We start from the raw sequence: 25,593 nt of genomic DNA on the forward strand, positions 1-25,593 counted from the left end.
AGTCCAGGATGCTGCTAAATGCCCTGTAATGCATAGGACAGCACCCTCCCTCAGCAGTGATCCACCTTAAAATGCCAATTGTGCCAAGGTTGAGAAAGCCTACTATAGAACACTTATAAAAAGTTGGGATCTGGCCCAGAAAATAAAAAATATGTTGACCAAAGCTCACACTGCTTTCCCATTGGGAAGATGGGAATGTTTTACAGCTGTAAAATCTATGGAGGCTGAGTCATGTGAGATGTCAAACAATGCAAGCTGTGCCTGCAAGATGCCAAAACAGGGACAACGTGAGAAAACGCTCTTTAAGGGAATATTTAAAATATACCTGAGATCTTACTTTTATTGAAGGAATGGTGGATAGGATGAACAGATCAGGAGATCATTGCCATCGAAAAGATTGTTACTCACAATTCCCAAGAGGAGAGGAAATGCTACACCATACAAGACCATGCAGTAAAGAACCAAGGTTGGCCAGAAGGCAGGAGGAGTGAGAGGAATGCATAAGACAAAGCCTTACGTGTTCACTGGGTTTTGTGGGAAGAATTGAGTGAGACAGGGTAAGCAACTGAGGAAGTTTAGGATTACATTGAATAATAATGTCAGCAGGCTCTGGGTGACAGGGGTTATCTCTCATTGTCTGGGACATGGCCCAATGGTGATTCAGGGCATAAGAATAGTGTCCTGGACTCCAGAATCCTGATATTTGGAGGCAGATGGTTGGTTTTCACATCAAAGTCATTCTCCCAGGCAAGTTGTTTACTATGTGTAAGATTGGCTAACCCTCAAGAGGAGCAGTTCTTCCTGTCCTGTGAGCTATCAAGACAACAAAGCATTGTAAAACAGAGAAAATAGATGCAGTGTGTTATATCTTTACTAAAAGCTCATCTTGAATGTTTGGGTTTAACAGTGTTAACTTCTCATGCTCAGCTTCAGAGACAGGCTGTGGGAGCAAGACCTGCTATACTCTGAGCATATTTGCTTCAACTGCAAGGGGTCTGTGTGTGTCCAGTGTGAGCAGCCTGGAAATGGTGGAGTTTAAAGCCATAGATTAGAAGAGCCCTATGGCTTAGCAGGAGGAGCCAGGACGAACACTGAGGAAAGGCTTTCACTGTGATACACAGTGAGACCCAAGGCAAGTTGTGTCTTCTAAGTTCTTTTGCACATTTAACCGTGAGATGTGGGCAGTAGGTCTCAACTCAGATCACACAACAGAGTAGCCTGGGAGGTTTCAGAAGCACGGGTGCTCAGGGCCCACTCCCAGGGATTAGATTCAGGGAAACAGGAAATACAGATCTCCCAGAGATTATATGGACTTCCCAGGTGACCCTAGTAGTAAAGAAGCCACCTGCCGATGCAGGAGACGTGAGATGCAGGTTCGATCCCTGGGTCAGGAAGATCCCCTGGAGAGGGGCATGGCAACCCACTCCAGTATTCTTGCCTGGAAAATCTCATGAACAGAGAAGCCTGATGGGCTACAGTCCATGGGGTCGCAAAGAGTCAGACACGACTGAGGCAACTTGGGACACACCCACGCATTGTAAATTACTGTTTGCCCCTAATTTGTAAACTTGTAAATTTGTAATAGATTGTATAGCCCTGCTAGGGATTCTGAAAGACATGCAAATAAAGGCCAGAGTTTGTCACATCTCTGGCATCCCTCTGAAATTTGCGGTGCCTCCAGCTCACTCTCAGTGACCCAGTGGTGTCCATCAGCTCCAAAATTCTCCCATATTCTCAGCTCATATAGAACACTGGGCAGTTCAATTTATTTCCCTTCAATCTCTTCATTTAAGTCACTTGCTATCAAACTCAAGACTGGAGATACAAGCCAGAATTCAAGTCATTTCCTAGGATTTGGGACATTTGGAACCAAGAATCTAGGAGAACTCAAAACTTCAGGGAATTTGCCTGGTGGGCAGCTCCCTGCAGGCTCACTAATAGCAGAATAAGCAGTTTGAGTTTGACCCTTGTCTACACTTTTTTAAGTTGCCTTAGGATGACATCTTTGCCATCATAGCTTGACATTGACTGAAATTGACTTTACCTGAATAAATGTAATTTAACAAGAGAGAGCTTTAAAGCCTCAGAGCCTTCCTAAGGGAAACTTTGAAACTGATTTACTTACTCCTACCATGGCATCTACAGGTTTATACTTAGCATGAAAACCATTTACTATCAAAAATTGAAAAGGGATCTTCTTACTGAGATAAGACTTAGCTATAGGGAAACCATTTAAACGAGGTGACAGTTATGAAGATGAGGACAACATACTTCCAGAAACCCATGTGAAAAACGATTATAAGCTCTGAACACAATGAGTGTATCTGGGACTCCTGAGGGACAAGGTGACAAGAGAAACATGGCCATGCGTGGCTCTGCTAGCTGATAAAGCACACTTTGTCTGCCACAGTCACAGGCTCTCATCTATTTCTAAGAGAAATGCATCACATGGATACCCACGTATGTAAAAATTTGTGTGTGCATGCTCAGTCGCTCAGTCGTGTTTGACTCTTTGCAGGGACTGTAGTTCCTAGGCTCCTCTGTCCACTGGGATTTTTCCGGTAAGAATACTGGAGTGAGTTGCCATTTCCCCGTCCGGGGGATCTTCTCAACCCAGGGATCAAACTCATGTCTCCTGCGTCTCCTGCATTGGCAGGCAGAAAATAAGAATTTGGAACCATGTAATTCATATAGGTGTGGATCTAGTCCTCAGACTAAGCATGAAGGTAAATGTTTCCTTTTTATAATTTTTTTCCTGTGTGCCTATTTATTCATTGGAAATATTGCTAAGTATGCCAAGCATATTTTTATAAAAACATAAGGTGTTCTAGTGCACTGTGGTTCCTTTTCTAACTTTTTGAGATGGAAACGTTGGTCGTTGGTTTGTCTTTCCTCTTTTCTAACATTTGCATTTTGAATTTTAAGTTCCCCTCTGAACACTGCTTTGGCTGAATACCATGCCTGTTATAGCAGTTTTTCATTGTGAAAAAATGTCGACCCTATAGAAATCGGCAAGACTGTAAGGAAGAACTCCCACAGCCCCTTAGCCAGCCTTGCCAGTTACTTTCTGCTGTTCATCTATCACCTTCTCTCTGACTCAGAGTGGACGCTTTCTGAGCCCTTGGTGAGCCGATTCACTTTCCTTCCCACAGTGAAGTTCAGCAGAAGGCAGTCAGAGGGACCTGGAACCATTCCTCCTCCACTAGCTTTGTTCTCACCAGCCTTTTTAATGAGAGCCGGATGCACTTGTTTCTCTTCAGCATGGTGGTGATCATCTACACACTCGCCATGGCCGGCAATGCTGCCATGGTCCTCCTGATCTGGGCAGATGCCCGGCTCCACACACCCATGTACTTCCTCCTCAGCCAGCTGTCCTTCTTGGACATCTTCTTCACCTCAGTCACTGTCCCCAAGATGATAGCAGGCTTCCTCTTTGGATGGATAAGCATCTCATTTGGGGGCTGTGGAGCACAGATGTTTTTCTTCATGTTCCTGGGGGCCGCAGAGTGCATCCTGCTGGCCTTCATGGCCTATGACCGCTACGTGGCCATCTGTAATCCTCTGCGCTACCCGGTGCTCATGAGTCGCCAGACCTGCCTGCTCCTGGTGGCTGCCTCCTGGCTGGGAGGGTCACTCAACGCCTCCATCCAGACTGGACTGACCCTGCAGTTCCCCTACTGTGGCTCACGGAAGATAGCACACTTCTTCTGTGAGGTGCCTTCGCTGTTGAGGTTGGCCTGTGCTGACACAGCTGCCTATGAGCAGGTGCTCTTTGTGACGGGTGTGGTGGTCCTCCTGGTGCCCATTGCATTCATCACCACCTCCTATGCCTTAATCCTAGCAGCTGTGCTCCGGATGCCCTCTGTGGAGGGGCGTAAGAAGGCCCTAGCCACCTGCTCCTCCCACTTGGCAGTCGTCAACCTCTTCTATGGGCCCCTTGTCTACACTTACATGTTACCTGCATCCTACCGCTCTCCTGGCCAGGATGATGTAGTGTCTGTCTTCTATACAGTCCTCACACCCATGTTGAATCCTGTCATCTACAGCCTCAGGAACAAGGAAGTAACAGGAGCAATGAAGAAGGTCATAGGGAAGTGTGGGGTAGGTAGGACTGCTTAAGACCCAGGAGAGAAGGATCCTCACCTCTAAGATGTGCCTGTGGCTCCGGGTGCCCATTCTAGGATTGCCTTCCAGAATGAGCAGTCCCAAATCCACATACAGAAAAGTGAAAGGGGCACTCCTCATTCCCTTCCAACTCCCACACTTCAGAGAGATGTCCAGATGGTTTGTGTCCACTCCCCACTCCCCTTCCCTACCTCAACAAGCTCCAGGCCAGCTTTTCCATCCATCCCTTGTCTGAAGCAGCAATCACTCATCATCTCCATGTCACTGAGTGTCCAAGGGCTTCCCAAGGCCCTTCATTGCTGGCTATTTCCCCAAACGTCTCCTTTATTCTTCTCCTCCAGCCACAATAACTCTCTTGCTGTTGCCCAAAATTCCTAAGCACAATCCCACCTAGGGGTCCTTCAACCCAGAGGTCTCAATGCCTGGGCACTTCCCCCTACATTTTTGCATGGTTTTTGCCTTCACTTCATCTAGGAACTGCTCAAATGTGACCTTTTAGGGATTCCTACACTGGCCACCCTGTCCAAAATGTCATTCCCACTCCACCATCTTTTTCTAACTTCATTTGTGTATTCTATGTTTCTTTTTCCCTTTAGAATGTATGGGAGTACCAAGGCTTCAATTCTGAATTCTGATTCCTATAAGAGTGATGGGCACAGGGTCCATCAATAAATACCTGTTTAATCAACAGATAAAGCTAAAGAACATTTTCTTACCTTATCCAATGTTGGCACTGTTGTTAGTTCCTCCTTGAAAATCTCTCTTCTGGCCTACCCTTTCCCACTAAGTGATGAGTGCCTCAGAACCTGGTGCTTACCCCTTCTCAATTTACACTCTCTCTTATTACTCTAATTCATGGCCATGACTTCAGTTACCACCTGACACCAAACTTGGTCATATATTTATAAGCTAGCCAGGTATCTCCTACAAGACTTTTAACACCCAACTCCACATGACACCCCACTGGATGTTTCAAAGATACCTCAAATTCATCACGCCAAGACACAAAGTCATGATCTCACTTTCATGTCAGGTAATTGAGTGAATGTCTCACCAGGTCAGTAGGTGTGCATCGCCACTCATATTCAGTCTCTCACAAAGTCCTCAAGACAGTCCATTTGACTGTCAATGCTTACCTTCCCACAAGGTGTATTCCCTTAGGGTTGCAGCTACCACTACCATAGTCTAAAGATGCAGTGGATGAGTCAGGAATTTCCAAACAGGTCTCCTTGCCCCCATTCTTACCACACCTCATGGACAAAACCACAGGTTTTTTTCTCAAGATGTAGCCAACAGGGTTGAACACAAATCTAACCCCGTGCCACCGACTTCACCCCATAGTTCAGTTCAGTTCAGTTCAGTCACTCAGTTGTGTCCAACTCTTTGTGACCCCATGAATCGCAGCACACCAGGCCTCCCTGTACATCACCAACTCCTGGAGTCTAGCCAAACCCATGCCCATTGAGTCGGTGATGCCATCCAGCCATCTCATCCTCTGTCATCCCCTTCTCCTCCTGCCCCCAATCCTTCCCAGCATTAGGGTCTTTTCCAATGAGTCAACTCTTCGCATGAGGTGGCCAAAGTATTGGAGTTTCAGCTTCAACATCAGTCCTTCCAATGAACACCCAGGACTGATCTCCTTTAGGATGGACTTGTTGGATCTCCTTGCAGTCCAAGGGACTCTCAAGAGTCTTCTCCAACACCACAGTTCAAATGCATCAATTCTTCAGTGCTCAGCTTTCTTTATAGTCCAACTCTCACATCCATACATGACTACTGGAAAAACCATGGCCTTGACTAGACGGACCTTTGTTGACAAAGTAATGTCTCTGCTTTTCAATATGCTATCTAGGTTGGTCATAACTTTGCTACCAAGGAGTAAGCGTCTTTTAATTTCATGGCTGCAATCACCATCTGCAGTGATTTTGGAGCCCAGAAAAATAAAGTCTGACAGTGTTTCCACTGTTTCACCATCTATTTGCCATGAAGTGATGGGACCGGATGCCATGGTCTTAGTTTTCTTAATGTTGAGCTTTAAGCCAACTTTTTCACTCTCCTCTTTCGCTTCATCAAGAGGCTTTTTAGTTCCTCTTCACTTTCTGCCATAAGGGTGGTGTCATCTGCATATCTGAGGTTATTGATATTTCTCCCAGCAATCTTGATTCCAGCTTGTGCTTCTTCCAGCCCAGTGTTTCTCATGATGTACTCTGCATATAAGTTAAATAAGCACGGTGACAATATACAGCCTTGATGTACTCCTTTTCCTATTTGGAACCAGTCTGTTGTTCCATGTCCAGTTCTAACTGTTGCTTCCTGACCTGCATACAGGTTTCTCAAGAGACAGGTCAGATGGTCTGATAGTCCCATTTCTTTAAGAATTTTCCACAGTTTATAGTGATCCACACAGTCAAAGGCTTTGGCATAGTCAATAAAGCAGAAGTAGATGTTTTTCTAGAACTCTCTTGCTTTTTCGATGATGCAACAGATGTTGGCAATTTGATCTCTGGTTCCTCTGCCTTTTCTAAAACCAGCTTGAACATCTGGAAGTTCACGGTTCACGTATTGCTGAAGCCTGGCTTGGAGAATTTTGAGCATTACTTTACTAGCATGTGAGATGAGTGCAATTGTGTAGTAGTTTGAGCATTCTTTGGCATTGCACATTACACATTGCACATTACACATGTTCCAAGTGTACAATCACCTCCAGAGCAGAGAGGGGCTACTTCTACTGGTTACCTAGGGCTGCTGTAACAAACTACTGAAATGAATTGCTCAAAACAACAGAAATGTATTCTCTCATCATTCTGAAATCAGGTGTTGGCAGAGCCACCTGTGTATTGTCACCCTGCTTATTTAACTTATATGCAGAGTACATCATGAGAAACGCTGGGCTGGAGGAAGCACAAGCTGGAATCAAGATTGCTGGGAGAAATATCGATAACCTCAGATATGCAGATGACACCACCCTTACGACAGAGACATGAGGGGACGACAGAGGATGAGATGGTTGGATGGCATCACTGACTCAATGGACATGGATTTGGGTAGAATCCAGCAGTTGGTGATGGATAGGGAGGCCTGGCGTTCTGCAGTTCATGGGGTCGCAAAGTGTCAGACACAACTGAGCGACTGAACTGAACTGAGAGCCACCCTTTCTCCAGATGCTCGTGGGGAGTGTCTGTTCCTTGTCTCTTCCTGCTTCTAGTGGCTGTCAGAATTCCTTGTGACCACATCAGTTCAACCTCTGCTTCCATAGTCTCATAGTCCTATTCTCCTCTGAGTCTTCTCTGTGAGTCTATCTCAAAACTCCTCCTGCTTCTCTAAGAATACATTTTAAGGGCCACCCAGATAATCTAGGGAAAAGGTCTCAAGATCCCCACCTTTATCAAATCTTTTGCTATCTAAGGCAATATTCACAGGTTCAAGATTAAGATACGGATATAACTTTAGGGCCACCATCCAACCCATCACAGTACTACACTAACACAGATATAGATCATTTTTTGTTGTGACTGAAAGTTATTTTGCACAGGTCTATAGCAAGGAAAATTATAAACCAAGAATCAAAACATTTGATGAGGGCTTCCCTGGTGGCTTGGTGGCAAAGAATCCACCTGCAGGAGACACCGGTTCGATCCCTGATCCAAGAAAATCCCATATGCTACAGAGCAACTAAGCCCATGCACCACAACTACTAAGTCAGCACTAGACTCTGTGCTCTGCAACAAGAGAAGCCCCATGCTCGCCACAAGTAGAGAAAAGCACCCCCAGCAACAGAAACCCAGAACAGTCAAAAATAAATAAATAAATAAAATTATTTCCAAAAATTTTGAAGAGTGGTTAGAACTGACCTAGTAGCTAGTGAACTTATCACAAAGAATGAAGTCAATGTAAATGTCAAAGGAGTAGGTTTTTTTTTTTAATTGCGGTTTTGAAAAGCCATAAAATTTCCCATTTTAATTATTAAGTGCATAATACAATAGTGTTAACTATAGTCACATCATTGTGCAACAGATCACTATAAATTCTTCATATCGCAAAACGACCTCTATACCCATTGAACCACTACCCCTTTCCTCCTCTCCCCGCCCCCCATCGCCAGCCCCTAGTAACTATTGCTCTGCTTTTCATTTTGAAGAGATGAAGCAGAGATGTTTAGAGTTGACAGGTAAGAGGATCAGCCACCGTAAGACATCTTTAATCGGGTATGTGAGTGAACACCAAACAACTAGGAAAAGCGGTAACTCAGCTCGACTCAGTTCTCTCAATTCTCCGGACCATGGAAACAGCCCATCAGGCTTTTTCTAGTCACGTGGGCCTCTGCGCGAAGTGTGGGAAGAGCAAGAGGAGGGACCAATAGGGATGGGCCAATTAGGAAGCAGAGGCCCCTGCCCCTGCGCTTGCGCAGTACTCTCTGGCCCGCTCCAGGAAGAGCTGTGTCCCGGTTGCAGGTGCTGGGTGATATGTGCAACTTGCCTGGCCACATAACACACCAGGGAGCTAGACGCAGCCCACTTGCTCCCGGAACCCTGTAGAAAGTAGCAGACAAGCCGGAAGGAGCCCCAGACCACTTCTGAATACCAGGTGCCTCCAAAGGCCAAGCTCACAGCGGCCCACCCAGCAAGTAGGACCTCAGGAAGGGTTCACAAGTGGCAGAAAGGCTATTCCTGTGGGAGGTCGATCCTGGACAGACTGGGTGTTTCTTCTTGTGGACCTGGGCTAACTAGCTCCTGTCTTTCAGAGAGAAAGGGACAAGGCATCAGCCATGCAACAAGCAGCTCCCAGAAGCCTCCTCTTGGCCTATACCCTGGCCTTGGCACCTTTCCTCGCAGGTAAGTGTACAGGGTGTGTCTCTAGCCAGATTCTCTCATCACCACATCCCCACCCACATTCCTGTATCCCTAGCTGAATTATCCTCTGTATTCCTCTTTGAATTCTCTCATTAATGTGCTCATTCATGCATTCCCACCCTTATTCTTCCATTCTTGTCTGTATTCTGCATACCTCAGTGACACTTTCCTTGTGGGTGCTATGCTTGGCATGGATATCTGCAGTGACTATACAGGCATCATTCCTGCCCTCATAGGTCTTACAATGTACTGACCAGTGTTGGGAACAGAGTTCTGAGTGTCAGTTCAAATCAACTCCAACTCCTTACTGCCTGGCCTCAGGCAAATAATTGAGCCCATCCATGGGGCTTCCCAGGTGGGGCTAGTGGTAAAGAACTTGCATGCCAATGCAGGAGAGATACGGGTTTGATCCCTGTGTTGGGAAGATCCCCTGGAGAAGGGCATGGCAACACACTCCAGTATTCTTGCCTGGAGAATCCCATGGACGGGGGAGCCTGGCAGGCTACAGGCCATAGGGTCACAAAGAGTCAGACATGACTGAAGTGACTTAGCCCTCACACACATGCCTCTAGTATAGGCTTCCTAGATGGCTCAGTGGGTAAAAATCTGCCAGCAATGCAGGATACATCCCTGCATTGATTTGATCCCTGTGGGAGGAGGGCATGGCAACCCACTCCAGTATTTCTTCCAGTTCAGGTATCATTGCCTTGGGCACCAGAGAGCACAGGGAGGCTCGAGGGCAACTTCAAGGGAAGAGGAGGAAGTAATACTGCCACGCTTAACCTGGTGACCATTTTTCTTCAAAATTGCCCTTGTATACTCTGCCAGTCAGAGCTTGTTTTGTGGCTATGATTTATAGTGAAGTTTGCTTGAATGTTCTCTACAATAAGCCTTTTTCCTGGTTTTATTAATATAAAATTAACATACATCACTGTTCATCACTGTATAAGTTTAAGGTGTGTGGCATAATGGTTTGACTTACATTTATTGTGAAATAATTACTGAGTATGTTCAGTTTTTCCTTTGTGATGAGAACTCAGGATTTACTCTCCTAACTTTCAGTGTTAACTGTAGGCATCATGTTGTATTACGTCCCTAGTACTTTTTTTCTTATCACCAAGAGTTTGTGCCTTTTGACCACATTTTCCCAATGCTCCTTTCCATTACCTCTGGTAACCACAAAGCTGATTGCTTTCTCTATGAATTTGTTTTAGATTCCACATATAAGTGAGATCGTACAGTATTTATCTTTTTGTGTCTGACTTACTTTACATAGCATAATGTCCTCAAGGTCCATCTATGTTTCCACAAATGGCAGAATTTCCTTGGTTTTTATGGATGAGTGAGACATATATATATATATTTTTTATATGTAAAAGAGAGATCTCACAATTTCTTCATTCATCCATTGATGGAAACTTAGGTTGCTTCCATTCTTGGCTGTTAGGAATAGTGTTGTTGCGAACATGGGGGTGCAGCTATCTTTTTTTTTTTTTTTAGTGTTTTCATTTCCTTTGAATGTATTCCCAGAAGTAAAATTGCTGGACTAAATACAGAGGTACTGTATTTAATTTTTTGAGGATCCTCCGTACTATTTTCCACTAGTGGCTATGCCAGTTTACAATCTCTTTTCTCCACATCCTTACCGACATTTGTTATCTCTTATCTTATTTATGATGACCATTCTGTCAGGTGTAAGGTGAAATATTGTGGTTGTGATTTGCATTTCCTTAATGACTAAATATTGTGCGTCATTTCAGTCCTGTTGGCAATTTGTTTATGTTCTTTGGAAAAAATGTCTATTCAGGAATTTTGCCTATGAATGTTTGGGTTTTGCAGGACTTTTTTTAAGGGACAAAAGCAAACTTTAGGACCCATCTTTTCTATTATTTCCCATTGTTTTTATTTACTTATATTTATTTGTTTTTAATTAGATAACTTTTCAAATAATATAAATAATATATGCTCAAGGTATATAATGAAAAAGGTATAGGATGGAGACTATATCATCTTCTCCTCTGTAGACCCCCAGTTCAGTTCTTTGGAGCTGTGGATAACCAGTTATCCCCTTCATGTTTACCTTTCCAAAGATGGTTCATGTATTTATAAACATATTAAAATGTACCTTTTTCTTCCCATAGCAGCATTTTATACCTAGCGTTCTACATCTTCCCTTAAAGATACACCTTGGAAAGCTTTTCATATCAGTGCATGTTAGAACAACATATTCTGTATATATGCATTTCATGGACATCCCAGAATCCATGTAACCATGAGCATTTCAGTCACTTTTAATCATTTATTATCACAGGGGATACTTCAGTAAATGACTTGGTACAATTACACATGTAGGAAAATACCTAGGAATTGCTGGATCAGAGAGTTTGCGTAATCTGAATTTTTATTCTGTATTATCAAATTGCCCTTTAAAGAAATTATACTAATTTACTCATTAGAAACAGATAATGCCTGTTGCTCAAACTCTCACCAACATGCTTTAGTTTCAATTTTCAATGTGTGTTCATCTTACCATGAAAGACTCTAGAGCAGTGCTGTCCCGTAGTATTTTCTGCAGTGAGCAACATGTCTGTGTCTACACTGTTCAGGACAGTGGTCACTAGCCACATGTGGTTATTGAGCATTTGAAATGAAACAGGTGGAGCCAAACTATTAATTTTTAAAATTTTAACTAAATTTAAATAGACACCTTGGACAAAGTAGCTTCAATCAGAGTGGGGTGTAAAAGAGTTTGGAAAGAGAGAAAGGGGCATATGAGACATATTGGTGAGAAACTGTGAATTAGAAAACCTCTTTAATGACTTAAAATTTTTAGTTTGTTTGATTTTTTTAAATTAATTTTGTCTTTCTGTATGTGTTCCATCAAACAAGACTCTCTAGGGAAGGCAGGCCAGGTTACCCTTAAAAACCTTAAATCTCAAGGTTTTTTGTTTTTTGGTTTTTTTTTTTGGAGTTTAGTTACTAGTGATGTAACAGTGTTGTTTTTTTTTTTTAATTGAAGTATAATTGACTTATAGCACTGTTAGTTTGAGGTATACAACAGAGTGATTTGATAGTTCTGTTACATTACAAACTGACCATGATACATCTAGTTACCATATGTCACCATACAAAGTTACTACAATGTTATTGACTATATTTCCCATGCTATGCATTTCATCCCTTTGACCAGTTTATTTTGTAACTGAAAGTTTGTACTTCTTAATCTCCCTTATCTATTTCACTCATCCTCCTACACCCCTCCCCTCCAAACACATGTTTGTTTTCTGAATTTATAAGTCTGTTTGTTATGTTTGTTCATTTGTTTTTTAGATTCTGCATATGAGTTAAATCATATATTTGTATTTTTCTTGCTGAATTATTTAACTTAGCATAATATACTCTAGATCCATCTATGTTGTTGAAAATGGCATTCTTTTCTACTGCTGATATTCCATTGTATATATATAAAACACATCTTTATGCATTCATCTATTGATATTTAGATTGCTTCCATATCTTGACTTTGTAAGTAATGCTGCAGTAACAGGGGTGCATATATCTTTTCAAATTAGTGTTTTTGTTTTCTTTGGAAATAGAAGTGAAATTGCTAAATTTTTTAATATCTCAAAGGGTTTTAATCTGGATTCTGCTTCTTCCTCTTTGTATGGCAGCATGTGACTCTCAGCCCCCAGAAGCCAACTCCCCAACCCCTGCTCTTGCCCAGGATGGAAAGCTTGCTGCCCTCACATTTGCAGCACCCAGGGCAATACGGCTCAATATTTAAAAGATACACATTAGGCTAAAAACAAAAAGGTGTAGGTGGAATCTTTGTTTTACTGGACAAATGTACCTTCAGAATGACCTAAAATGCCTGGGATTTTCACACTCCTTGGGATTCCATGCCAGGGAATGCCAGCACTGAGAGATTCCCACCCTGGTCTCCAGCCCACTTCTTCTCACCACCCCACCCCTCCCTTCACTGACATACCAGTTTCCAAGTCCAAGCTCCCCATTCCACCTGCTCTGCAAATTGCTTGTGGTACTTGAACAAGAAAGTTCAGGATTGTTGATATCCAGGAAGGATGAGGGGAGGGTATGCAGACTCCCAAGTGGGCATGTTCCCCTGGTGTCACACTCTACTCTCCCTGTGGGGGTTGGCAGAGCCACCAGAGGGGAGGTTCTGTTGGAGGGGGAAGCTGACTAATTTGAAACCACCTGTGGTCTGAGAAAGTTTTGCTGATAAATACTGACTTTTACTCCCTTTTTTCAACTTGCTGTTACTTTCCACAGGTTTCTACTTCTTCACCCATAGTTTCTTCTATTCCCTGCTCTGCTGCACATCTTTCACCGGGGCAGCCAGATCTGGTCTTTGTTCTTACCAGCAGCTAGATAGAGGTACCGGGGCTGGTCAGTGGACTTCAGTTCACTAGGATGTTATCAAGCCCCAAAGGCAGAGAATGCAGGAGTTAAGGCTCCCTCTTGTCAGCCCCTTCTTTGAATATCCTGTACCCTTTACTTGTAAGACTTAGTTACTCTGTACAGGTATTTGGAAGGAGATCTCTTTTAAGACTCCATTCAAAAAAGTTTCTCTTTCAGTGAGAACTTCCCGAACCATACTATAAATTGCAACCACACCCTGCCCTTCTTATCCTAGTTTTCTCACGAGTGTTCATCATCACTTGACAAACTGTGTCATTTCTGTCTGCCTTCTCCATCAGAATGTAAGCTCCATAAAGGTAGGAATTTTTGTGGTAATTCCAGTGTTAAATATCACACATAAAATGCTGGGGTAAGGTACTGGGGAGGGTGAATGGGGCAGATCTAACTCTAATTATGCTCCATGAGCAAGGGTTCATTTACCTGCCAGTGGTAAATAGCCAGCCAGTTTTCTTTCTTTTTTATTTTTGTACAGTCTCCTGGGAGATTAAAATAAATGACTTCGATGAGAAGGATGTTAATAAATTCCAGTCCAATGGCTATAAGTGTCCAACATGCTTTGCTGTGATGGGAAGAAAGTGTAACACCAATCTCAAGTGGTGCCGAGCAGATAAACTCCAGTGTGTTGAATTTTCTGGCATCATAAACACAGGTACTTTTCTAGGTACTTTTCCTTCTTGAGAAGTAAATGGCAACCCACTCCAGTACCCTTGCCTGGAAAATCCCATGGACAGAGGAGCATGGTAGGCTACAGTCCATGGGGTCACAAAGAGTCGGACACGACTGAGTGACTTCACTTTCACTTTCTAGAATGCAGTGTAGACACAACAGGTGGCACTTAAACAAGCGGCAGTCTCTCACAAGCTTATGGGGCATAGGACTTAAGGGCGGGGTTAAGGAGAAATAAACTTTGTTCAAATCTCTTAGAAATAAGGATACTCACAGTGGCTTGATTCTGAAGATATGTCTAATTAGTTTTCTCACATTCATTTGTTCATATATGAATTTTTGCATGCTCTTATTACCAGACTTTCTGATATCTTTGAGGAAGCTATTTCAGCATATTGGGTGACCTTTCAACCTCTGCAAACTTTGGTTAATTTTTTTAAACACAGGGGTAGTTTGTGTTGCCTCTAACCCTGTTTTGTTGTTTTTTTTTTTAACTTTGAAAGTAAAAACTTTGGAGAAAGGCAGTGACTAAACTTACACTTTCCTCAAAGATGTCATAAAGCATAATTTACTGTGCTTAATTTGAGAAGATCCTACATAAAATTCTAAATCAACTGAAGACACAAGTTAGAAATGCATTATGAATAGTAGCATAGTGTGGGTCTTCCACAGTGGCTCAGCAGTAAAGAATCCACCTGCAGTGCAAGAGGTGCAGGAGGCATGGGTTCAATCACTGGGTCACGCAGATCCCCTGGAGGAGGGCATGACAACCCACTCCAGTATTCTTGCCTGGAGAATCCCATGGACAGAGAAGCCTGGCGGGCTATAGCCCATAGGGTCACAAAGAGTCAAACACAACTGAAGCGACTTAGCACACATGCACACAATGCAGTGTGAACAGCAGTGGGCAGAGGACCGTGAGGGTTGGGTAGTTTTCATAGCTCTTCTTCCTCCTGCTAATTCTGGGGAGCTCAGCCTTCTTGAATTCTTCATTAATGAGATAATCACAGGGGCTAGTCATTTTGGTTGGTCTCTGGGATTCGTACATTTCTACTTTCTATAGTTTGCATAACGGTGGTTCTTTGCTTTAACATAGCAGTCACTGGAAATGGCACCCAGAGGAGGTGAGATGAAATCACCAACAGCTGCCATGTGAAAGGATGTATCTGAAGGCACTTTGAAAGGCAGGAAATACAATCAAAGTGATAGCCTTTTTATGGCTGATATTGATATTTTTAAAAAGAGAAAGAATAGGAGATTGGATTTATCTCCTTAAAATCAGAAAGGGTTTATACCTAACCAAAACACAGAAACATCAAATCCTTATAGATAGCAGCATGCAAGATGCTACTAACAAAGTCATTTGAGGACCAATAAAAGGAAGAGATTCTTATTATTATCTGAATAAAATGTCTATAAAAACCCAGTCCATCCTAAAGGAGATCAGTCCTGGGTGTTCATTGGAAGGACTAATGTTGAAGCTGAAACTCCAACACTTTGGCGACCTGATGCAAAGAGCTGAGTCATTAGAAAAGACCCTGATGCTGGGAAAGATTGAGGGCAGGAGGAGAAAGGGATGACAGAGGATGAGATGGTTGGATGGCATCACCGACTCAATGGACATGGGTTTGAGTGGACTCCGGGAGTTGGTGATGGACAGGGAGGCCTGGGGTGCTGCGGTTCATGAGGTCACAAAGAGTCGAACACAATTGAGCGACTGAACTGAACTGAGATCCCCAAGTGATAATAGGACTTGGAAAAAAGCTTATTTAAAGAAGGTTCATAAAGTTCCATGAGGGTTCCAATATTTGATTGAGATGGGCTGTGAGGGGATTTGAGGATTTGAAGGCCCTGTGTTTGGAGAATTCCAGCCCTGCTAGAGAGAGTCATATTTAATGACTCACACTCAAATTGTGTGGCCTGGTTTCTATTTCACTCCAGCCCAGTCTGGGGTGGTAAAAAATGGATTATAAAGAAGGATGAGAGTGGAAGTCTCATTTATGGTTTCTTGCAGGTCTTAAAGACATGGCTATTGAAGTGAAAAGATGCATACAAGCAGATCTGTGCAAAGAGACGATAACTTATATGGGTTTTCCAATTGCTAACCAGAGTAAAAATTGCAGACCAGCCATCAACAGTGGGGCCAGGATCAGACCCCTACCTTCCATCATCTTTATTCTCTTCCTAGAGAAGCTGCTTTATTGAGCTCCTGCAAGGGCCCAGCCATCTCCATTTATGAATTAAACAGGTCTTTTTTTGGTTTATAAATTCTTTCATGTCTATTAAATTTTATATAGGTATATTCAGTTGTCCATTTATTTACCATTCAGCAAGGTTTATTTGTGTATCCACCCTCACACAATCAGTGTTGGCTCCCTTCTTTTAAGAAGATCCCAGGGCATATTGAGAATAAGGATATGCACATGTTAAATGTTTAAAAAGCAACGCAAAAAGCAAGAATGAGAGTGATACCCCTGCTCAGGTAGCCAAAGCTGATCACTCTAGACACAAGGTAGATAAAAGTGGGAGAGTATGAATTTGATTAGGGAAAGGTTAAGAATTTACATGAACTTTGAGGAGATCTGTACTATTTGGCACCAGGGATAGTGTGCATTAGGGCACAAAGAGAGATGGGAAAGTGGGCAGAGGCTACATGTAAATTTTAAGATTATTTGTTCTCGTGAAAAATGCCATGGGCCTTTTCTTGTTTGTAGGAAAAACTCTTCAGCCTCCAAGACCTTCCAAGTTCCAAAAACCAGATTCAGTTACTAATTAGGGGAGAGAGGGAAAGCAGAAGCAAAGGAGGAGCAATCAAGAAACTAGTGCAGTAATAAAGCAGGGTCTTGGTTCTTCTTCAAGGGATATACATAACAATGTATCTCTGAGTTCTTACATAGGAATTAAGACCCCCACTCAGGTTCAGTTCAGTTTAGTCGCTCAGTCCTGTTAGACATTTTGCAACCTCGTGGACTGCAACACGCCGGGCTTCTCTACCATCACCAACTCCCCAAGCTTGCTCAAACACACGTCCTTCATGTTGGTGATGCCGTCCAACCATCTCATCCTCTCTCGTCCCCTTCTCCTGCTTTAAGTCTTTCCCAGCATCAAGGTATTTTCCAATGAGTCAGTTCTTCACATCAGGTGGCCAAAGTATTGGAGTTTCAGCTTCAGCATCAGTCCTTCCAATGAATATTCAGGGCTGATTTCCTTTAGGATGGACTGGTTGGATCTCCTTGCAATCCAAGGAACTCTCAAGAGTCTTTTCCAACACCGCAGTTCAAAAGCATCAATTCTTCAGCGCTCAGCTTTCTTTATAGTCCAACTCTCACATCCATACATGACTACTGGAAAAACCATAGCCTTGAATAGACGGACCTTTGTTGACAAAGTAATGTCTCTGCTTTTTAATATGCTGTCTAGGTTGGTCATAACTTTTCTTCCAAGGAGCAAGCATCTTTTAATTTCATGGCTGCAGTCATCATCTGCAGTGATTGTGGAGACCAAAGAAATGAAGTCTGTCCCTGTTTCCATTGTTTCCCTATCTATTTGCTGTGAAGTGATGGAACTGGATGCCATGATCTTAGTTTTCTGAATATTGAGTTTTAAGCCAAGTTTTTCACTCTCCTCTTTCACTTTCATCAAGAGGCTCTTTAGTTCTTCTTCTCTTTCTGCCATAAGGGTGGTATCACCTGCATATCTGAGGTTATTGATATTTCTTCCAGCAATCTTGATTCCAGCTTGTACTTCATCCAGCCCGGCATTTCGCGTGATACATTCTGCATTTAAGTTAAATAAACAGGGTGACAGCATACAACCTTGATGTACTCCTTTCCCTATTTGGAACCAGTCTGTTGTTCCATGTCCAGTTCTAACTGTTGCTTCTTGACCTGCATACAGATTTCTCAAGAGGCAGGTCAGGTGATCTGATATTCCCATCTCTTATGAATTTTCCACGGTTTGTTGTGATCCACAGAGTCAAAGGCTTTGGCATCATCAATAAAGCAGAGTAGATGTTTTTCTGGAACTCTCTTGCTTTTTCGATAATCCAACGGGTGTTGGCAATTTGATCTCTGGTTCCTCTGCCTTTTCTAAATCCAGCTTGAACATCTGGAAGTTCATGGTTCATGTACTGTTGAAGCCGGGCTTGGAGAATTTTGAGCGTTACTTTGCTAATGAAGTAGCAAAGATGAGTGCAATTTTATGGTAGTTTGAACACTGTTTGGCATTGCGTTTCTGTGGGATTAGAATGAAAACTGACCTTTTCCAGTCCTTTGGCCATTGCTGAGTTTTCCCAATTTGCTGGCATATTGAGTCAGCTCTTTCACAGCATCATCTTTTGGGATTTGAAATAGCTCAACTGGAATTCTATCACCTCCACTAGCTTTGTTCATAGTGGTGCTTCTTACGGCCCACTTGACTTCACGTTCCAGGATGTCTGGCTCTAGGTGAGTAATCACACCATCATGGTTATCTGGGTCATGAAGATCTTTTTTGTATAGTTCTTCTGTGTATTCTTGCCACCTCTTCTTAATATCTTCTGCTTCTGTTAGGTCCATACCATTTCTGTCCTTTATTGAGCCCATCTTTGCGTGAAATGTTCCCTTGGTATCTCTAATTTTCTTGACGAGATCTCTCGTCTTTCCAATTCCATTTTTTTCCTCTATTTCTTTGCACTGATCACTGAGGAAGGCTTTCTTATCTCTCCATGCTATTCTTTGGAACTCTGCATTCAGATGGGAATATCTTTCCTTTTCTCCTTTACCTTTCGCTTCTCTTCTTTTCTCAGCTATTTGTAAGGCCTCCTCAGACAACCATTTTGCCTTTTTCCATTTCTTTTTCTTGGGGATAGTCTTGATCACTGCCTCCTGTACAGTGTCACAAACCGTCCATAGTTCTTCAGGCAGTCTATCAGATCTAATCCCTTGAATACCCACCCAGGTAGAAGATGGTAACTTTAAACTGAACAAGCACACAGACCCGAGACTGGTTGGAACCAAAGGACTGATGATTGAGATTCCTGTAACACCACCCTGTTACCACACCCCATCCAATCAGTTCTCCAGGGAATCTTCCAGACCCAGAGAATCAAAACCAGGTCTTCTGCACTGCAAGCGTATTCTTTACCATCTGAGCCACCAGGGAAGCCAACAGTCTGCAGACCTCCAGCTAAATTTTTCCTATAAAAACTCTCCCCCCCTCCCCCCAAAAAAAAAACTCTTCCCCCAAAATCATTGGGGAGTTCAGGTTTTCTGAGTACAAGCCACCCATTCTTCTTGCATGGCCCTTGCAGTAAATCTCTCTCTGCTCCAAACTCTGATGTTTTAGTTTGTTTGACCTCACTGTACATCAGGCACACGAACTTGAGTTCAACAACAAAACAATAAGAAAGAAAAGGACTCTTCCAATGCCAGATCCCAAGATTAAAACTATTTTAGAGTTTGTAGAATTTGACTTCCATATGGAAAGCTTGGGCTTCCCTGATGGCTCAGACAGAAAAGAATCTGCTTGCAGTGCGGGAGACCTGGGTTCAGTCCCTGCGTGGGGAAGATGCCCTGGAGAAGGGAATGGCAACCCACTCCAGTATTCTTGACTGGAGAATTCCATGGACAGAGGAGCCTGGCAGACTATAGTCCATGGGGTCAAAAAGAGTCGGACACGACTGAGTGACTAACATACACTCTGCATATAAGTTAAATGAGCAGGGTGACAACTTTTAAGTTGTCATTTTTTTTTCAGTCAACAGATGCTATTTTCAGTCGACAAGGAAGAGAATCTCACACCTTCCTTCTGTCTTCCCAACCCAGAAAGTGAGTGTCGGGGAGGAGGGCAGGATGGAAGGGCTTGAAACCTGGTGGAAACAGTGCCCTGACCTCCTCCTTCCATGGGGGAGAGTTGTTGCTGGGAAGAGCTGGCCCCCCAGAACCTATGTTGCCCATAGCCTTGTGTCCAGGTGGTGCCAAATAGCACCTCAGTCCAGTCGAGTAGAGTGAGTGCCCTACTTACGAATGAGTTCCATTCTGAGAGCACGTTTGTAAGTCCAGTTTGTTAAGTCCAACAAAGTTAGCCTAGGTACCCAACTAACATAACTGGCTATATAGTACTGCACTGTAAAAGGTTTTATAATGTTTTCACACAAATAATACATGAAAAACAAACACAAAAAAATAAAATGTTTTTAATTGTGAAATGAAATATTTCCTGCATATTGGTGGGCAAAAATATGTCACAGCTATCTGTGATTCTGGCCCTCCAAATGTGAATGTGGGAAAGGGAACACAGTGCCTGGGATCCAGCAGTTGTCGACACCCTCCACAGTGAATCCTGAAGAGCTGGGGGAATGCAAGAAGCTGCCATCTGCCTCACCTGCCACCCCTTACAGTGAACAAGGAATTAAGGATATAATCAATCAGGAAACAGGATTTGGCCCCCAGACAGCTGAGGGGCACATGAAAGGAATAAATCCAGTGAGCCCAAAGGCTGACGTCTTAGCATACATAGGAGAATGCTAAATGCCTTAACTTGATATCTGAGTTTCCTTGCTGCTGCTGCGTCTCTTCAGTCGTGTCCGACTCTGTGCGACCCCATAGACGGCAGCCCACCAGGCTCCCCCGTCCCTGGGATTCTCCAGGCAAGAACACTGGAGTGGGTTGCCATTTCCTTCTCCAATGCATGAAAGTGAAAAGTGAAAGTGAAGTTGCTCAGTGGTGTCCGACTCTTCGCGACCCCATGGACTGCAGCCCACCAGGCTCCTCCACTCCATGGGATTGTCCAGGCAAGAGTACTGGAGTGGGGTGCCATTGCCTTCTCCGAGTTTCCTTACTTACCAATAATCTTTGATGTTTAGACTGCCTGCCCACCCCGCTGCTTGTTGCAAACTTGTATATAACCTGACTCCCACTCCCACCTCTTCAGAGCTATTGAGATGCTGTCTCCCAGGCTGGGGGTCCTAAACATTTCCAACAAATGAAATAACTCTATTTACAGATTGTGACTAATTTTTTAGTCAACATAATCTTACAGTACAGTACGTTGAAAAATACAGTAGTACAGTAAAACAGCTGGCATACTGAGGCTGGCATCAAGTAAACAGACAAGAAGGTTACTGACTGGAGGAAGGAGAGGAGGAGCCAAATGATAGAGGTGAAGGATTGTGAGCAATAGGGGATGAAAGGCAAACTTCAGTTTCACTCATGCCTGATATTGATGGCACAGGTTCTGGTTCCTACTGAATTCAATTCTATCTACTCTCTTGATAAAACTATCCAGTGATATCTAGTTAGTAGCTCTTTTTTTCTTTCAATAGATGAGATATAGTACTGGATTGCATACTGAATAGCTGCTGCAATCTTTGTGTACCTTTCTACTTTCAGGTCCTGCGCCTCAAAAACTAACAGTGCCTCCTCAAACAGAGAGAATCCCCTTGCCATTTCCTGTGTCGTTAATCTCTTGGATTCTTCAGTGTAGGGAAAGAGCAAATTAGCCAAGATGATGTGGTCAGGCTCTCTCACCCCAGAGCCTCTTGCTCTTGCCCCACATTTTGTAAACAATGATTATGTAACAGCTGAGATCATTTATAGCACTGCTCATGTGTGGCAGGAGGTACTCGCTTGGACAGGGGCTACTTTTGTTATATAAACTCCACTGGAAAAGCCCTGGGGGCTGTGTGTGGTATGCCTGTATGAGCTTCACTATGAAAGCCCTGGCTGCTGCTTCACTGGGGCTACACTGGATCAGCATCTTGATGATGTTATAAGAGGTTGTGTTATGGCTATGTTGCGGCTGCTGCTATGGCTACTGCATCAGCAGGAGAGAGACCATGTTATGGCTGCCATGCTAGCCAGGAGAGAATAAACACGTCTGCAGTTCCTACGGCTCCTCACAAGCTTGTGCCTTGCCTACCCTGGGTTCAGCAAACAGTGTGAACAGCAAGACAACTGGCGTCACGATCAGAATCAGCGATACATTCAGTTACTTCTTCCTCTTGTCTCTCTTCATGCTTTCTCTGGGCCTCCAATTCCATCAGCTCTTCATTAATAAGCTCCTCATGCTGGACAGCAAGGAGTTCAGTGAAGTCATTCTATAGCAGATCTAGCTTGAAATAAAGATACTATACCACTGTACTCTGTACAGTACTCAAAAGCACAGCCACTTGTAGAGGATCCATGCATGTGACAATATCTGCCAGACACATGAACTAACTTATGTGACCGGACACACAAATGCACATTCACATCTTTGAAAGTTTACAACTTGGAGATTCATATGTAGGGGACTTACTTTATGAGCAGAAGAGCTGCCTAACTTTTCCAGGGTGGGACAGTGAAGATGGAGATGAAAGCCTGGGGCCAGAGTCAGGTGGACTTCAAGGAGACTGGGGACCTTGAGGATATGGGGGGAGAGGGCTTCTATATCTTGCCTGGAGGAGTGGTTACATGGGCACATTTGTCAAAACTCATTAGTCAACACATTTACATTTTACTGTATATAAATCCTACAATCCTGGAGGAGGATATGGCAACCCAATGCTGTATTCTTGCTGGAAAATTCCCATGGGCAGAGGAGCCTGGCAGGCTATAGTCATACATAAATGAGCACACACACACAAATCCTACAATATATGAATAAATCTAATTCTAAATAACCTGGGCAAATTTTCAAATTGTAAAGAGCTATAAAAATCAGTGATTCATGATTTGTCCAACTGTACAATGTAAATACAGAATTCTGTGGAGCTCCTCAGACATAGGGCTTATCCCAGAGCTCTGGCAGGGACTAAGGAAGAATTGGCAGCAAAGGGCTTTATCTAGGTGGGAAGTCCTAAACCCAGCCCAGAAGACAGGAATCCAGAGCTAACTATGAATAGCCAAGGAAAGGAATGTAGACATTGAACAGGAGTGGTGCTTTGCCCTCTTCCCTACTCTGGGTGAGGAGGCAGGAGGCAGCAGTGCAAATAGAAGTGCACAGAATGGTATCAATTACTCTCAGTTATAGCAACATTAAAGAGTGCTTGCCCTGGGCAGGTCCCTACTACTTCTTTGTTTAAACTCCTTCCCTGAAATATCATATGACATCCCTATATGTGGAATCTAAACAGAAGTGATACAAATGAACTTACTATAAAAGTGAACTTACTTATTAAAAAAGAGAGAGAGACTCACAGACAAGAGAACACACAGTTGCCAGGGGAAAGGATGGAGGGGAGGGATAGTTAGGGAGTTGGGGATAGACATGTAACACGCTGCTATATTTAAAAGAGATAACCAATGGATACCTACTGTATAACACACGAACTCTGCTCAATATTGTGTGGCAGCCTGGATGGGAGGGGAGTTTGGGAGGGAGAATGGATACATGTATATATATGGCTGAGGCCCTTTGCTGTTCATCTGAAACTATCACAACATTGTTAATCAGCTGTACTCCAATACAAAGTAAAATGTTTAAAAAGTAAATAAACTCCGTCCCTGTACTGTCTTCCTGTTGTCTTTCTACCTGCACCCTACAGTCTAAGAGAGCTTCCTAGAATGAAAACCCAATGCTATTCCTACTTCCGTGCTTACCTCTGCCATGGCCCTCTTCAGCCCTCCATCTAAAGCCTGAGTCCTTCCACCATGTGGAACCTCCCAGAATCTAGTTCTGCTCACCCTCCAGCTGCCTTCCCAAACCTCAGCATCCCCATTCCCATTCCTGTGTGACTCTTTGCTGTTCCCCTAAAGTACTGCTTTTTCCTCACATCAAGCCTGAGTGGGGAACTTCCAGGAGGTTCTAAGAGCTTGTCAGCTCTGGTGGTGCCCTTGGCAGCTGGAGTCAGCAGCCACATGAAGATGAAGATGTAAGCAAGCTGCGCTGTGGCCTGTGCAGTCATGGTGACAGTAACTATGGAGATCTGGGGAGGAAATGAAAAGGGAGAGGGGATCCTGAGACACAGAAGCAGCTATAACCTCAGTGAGGTCAGCATGGTCTGAAGGAAGTGGGCCAGGGCTATGTCTTCCACATCATTCTTTCTGGTAGTCCTCTCTCTCCCTAGAGCATAGAGGGAGCTACTTTCAAACTGGAGTCATTTGCTGATGTCTAGTATTTGCTTCTTGCCAGGGAGCTACGTTGGCAGCTCTTACAACCCCATTCATCAGGCGGAGTGATAACACTATCCCTTTAGTACAAGTGGGAAACTGAGGCCTGGAGAGATGACATATGTTGCCCAAGTTTCTAGGCTGGAATTTGAAGCTATGCCTCTGACTCTAGAGGCCATGCCAGGCTCTTCTGTTCATGGAATTTTCCAGGCAAGAATACTGGAGTGGGTTGCCATGCCCTCTCCTGGGATATCTTCCCAACCTAGGAATCAGAGCTGCATCTCCCGTGTCTCCTGCATTGCAGGTGGATTCTTTACCTCTGAGCCACTGGGGAACCCCACTACCAAGCCATACGGACTGTAAACCTGGTACCTTGATCCTGCAAGCTGCATTTGAATAAACTACTTCCTTGAAAGCCATGTAATTGAGGCCTGACCCCTGGGGCAGGCTGCATAATCCTCTAGACTCTCTTCTTGTCAATAAGCTGGATGCAGAACACTTAACCAAGATCCCAAGAATCCCAGAGAATGGGAGAACCGAACCATGGGATAGAAAGAGTCTGGCCTCTTCCTCACTCTTAGAGGGGAGCTGCCCAGTCAGGAACATCTATATGGGTTTAAATAACTTAGAAATGAACTTTTCTTGTATTAAACCCCTAAGTTTTTTGGTTTTGTTTTGTTTTTGTTTTTTACTGTTATCCATTTGTTACAACAGTACAATTTTGTAATTTGTTATTAATTGCAAAGGGAAAAAAACAGTAACTTTATGTTGGAGAAACCTGGCTGATATCACCTTAAAAAAGCAATCAAGATTAGCATCACCAGTTGATACGTCAACATAATGTAACTTCTGGGACTTCCTTGGTGGTAGAGTGGCTAAGACTCCATGCTCCCAGTGCAGGGGATGGGGGCTGAGTCTGACCCCTGGTCAGGGAACTAGATCCCGCATGCTGCAACTGAGAGTTCGTATGCCACAACTAAAGAATCCACATGTCACAACGAAGATTGAAGATTGTATGTGTTGCAACTAAGACCCAGTGCAACCAAATAAATAATGTTTTTTAACTATGTAGCTCCTGATAAGATGCACTGGAATTCTATACCCATGTCCCATTTCATGCAAGGCTATGAGACATACCATTTCTGTGGGATACTTGCCAAAAAACATAGCTTCAATCTTATCATGAGAAAACTTCAAACAATCTCAAATTTCTAAAAAAATAACTGGTCAGTGAAATAAAGACTCCAAAACTGTCACAGAGTATGGGAGACTGAGGAGACATAAACAACTAAATGCAAAGAATTGGATCCTGTACCAGAGAAAGGACATTAGTGAAAAGTGACAAAAGTCAGATGAGGTCTATTAGTTAACAGTATTGTTTCAATGCTAATTTCCTGATTTCAGTAATTGTACTGTGGTTATCTAAGATGTGAACATAAGAG

General features: G+C 43.4%; 2 protein-coding genes across 4 annotated transcripts; both read left to right on the forward strand.

The window, feature by feature from the left end:
* The first annotated feature begins 3,201 nt into the window (after positions 1-3,201).
* LOC145510890 (olfactory receptor 2T27-like) lies at positions 3,202-4,119 on the forward strand. The gene has a single exon (XM_081503052.1). The coding sequence runs from the start codon at positions 3,241-3,243 to the stop codon at positions 4,117-4,119; it is 879 nt and encodes a 292-aa protein (XP_081359178.1). The 5' UTR covers positions 3,202-3,240.
* Positions 4,120-8,546: 4,427 nt separating this feature from the next.
* LOC145511276 (uncharacterized) lies at positions 8,547-23,555 on the forward strand. Of its 3 annotated transcripts, none has more exons than XM_081504230.1 (4): positions 8,547-8,709; positions 8,867-8,957; positions 13,888-14,064; positions 21,452-23,555. In XM_081504230.1, the coding sequence occupies exons 2-4, from the start codon at positions 8,891-8,893 to the stop codon at positions 21,559-21,561; spliced, it is 354 nt and encodes a 117-aa protein (XP_081360356.1). In that variant the 5' UTR covers positions 8,547-8,709; positions 8,867-8,890; the 3' UTR covers positions 21,562-23,555. The 3 variants fall into 3 exon arrangements, with proteins under 3 accessions (XP_081360356.1, XP_081360354.1, XP_081360355.1); XM_081504228.1 differs by lacking the exon at positions 21,452-23,555 and adding an exon at positions 16,096-16,381; XM_081504229.1 differs by lacking the exon at positions 21,452-23,555 and adding an exon at positions 16,096-16,381 and having other exon boundaries at positions 8,683-8,749.
* The last annotated feature ends 2,038 nt before the right edge of the window (positions 23,556-25,593 follow it).

Source organism: Giraffa tippelskirchi, chromosome 6 (assembly GCF_054371585.1).
Source record: "Giraffa tippelskirchi isolate mGirTip1 chromosome 6, T2T-mGirTip1v1.2.pri, whole genome shotgun sequence".
Lineage (NCBI taxonomy): Eukaryota > Metazoa > Chordata > Mammalia > Artiodactyla > Giraffidae > Giraffa > Giraffa tippelskirchi.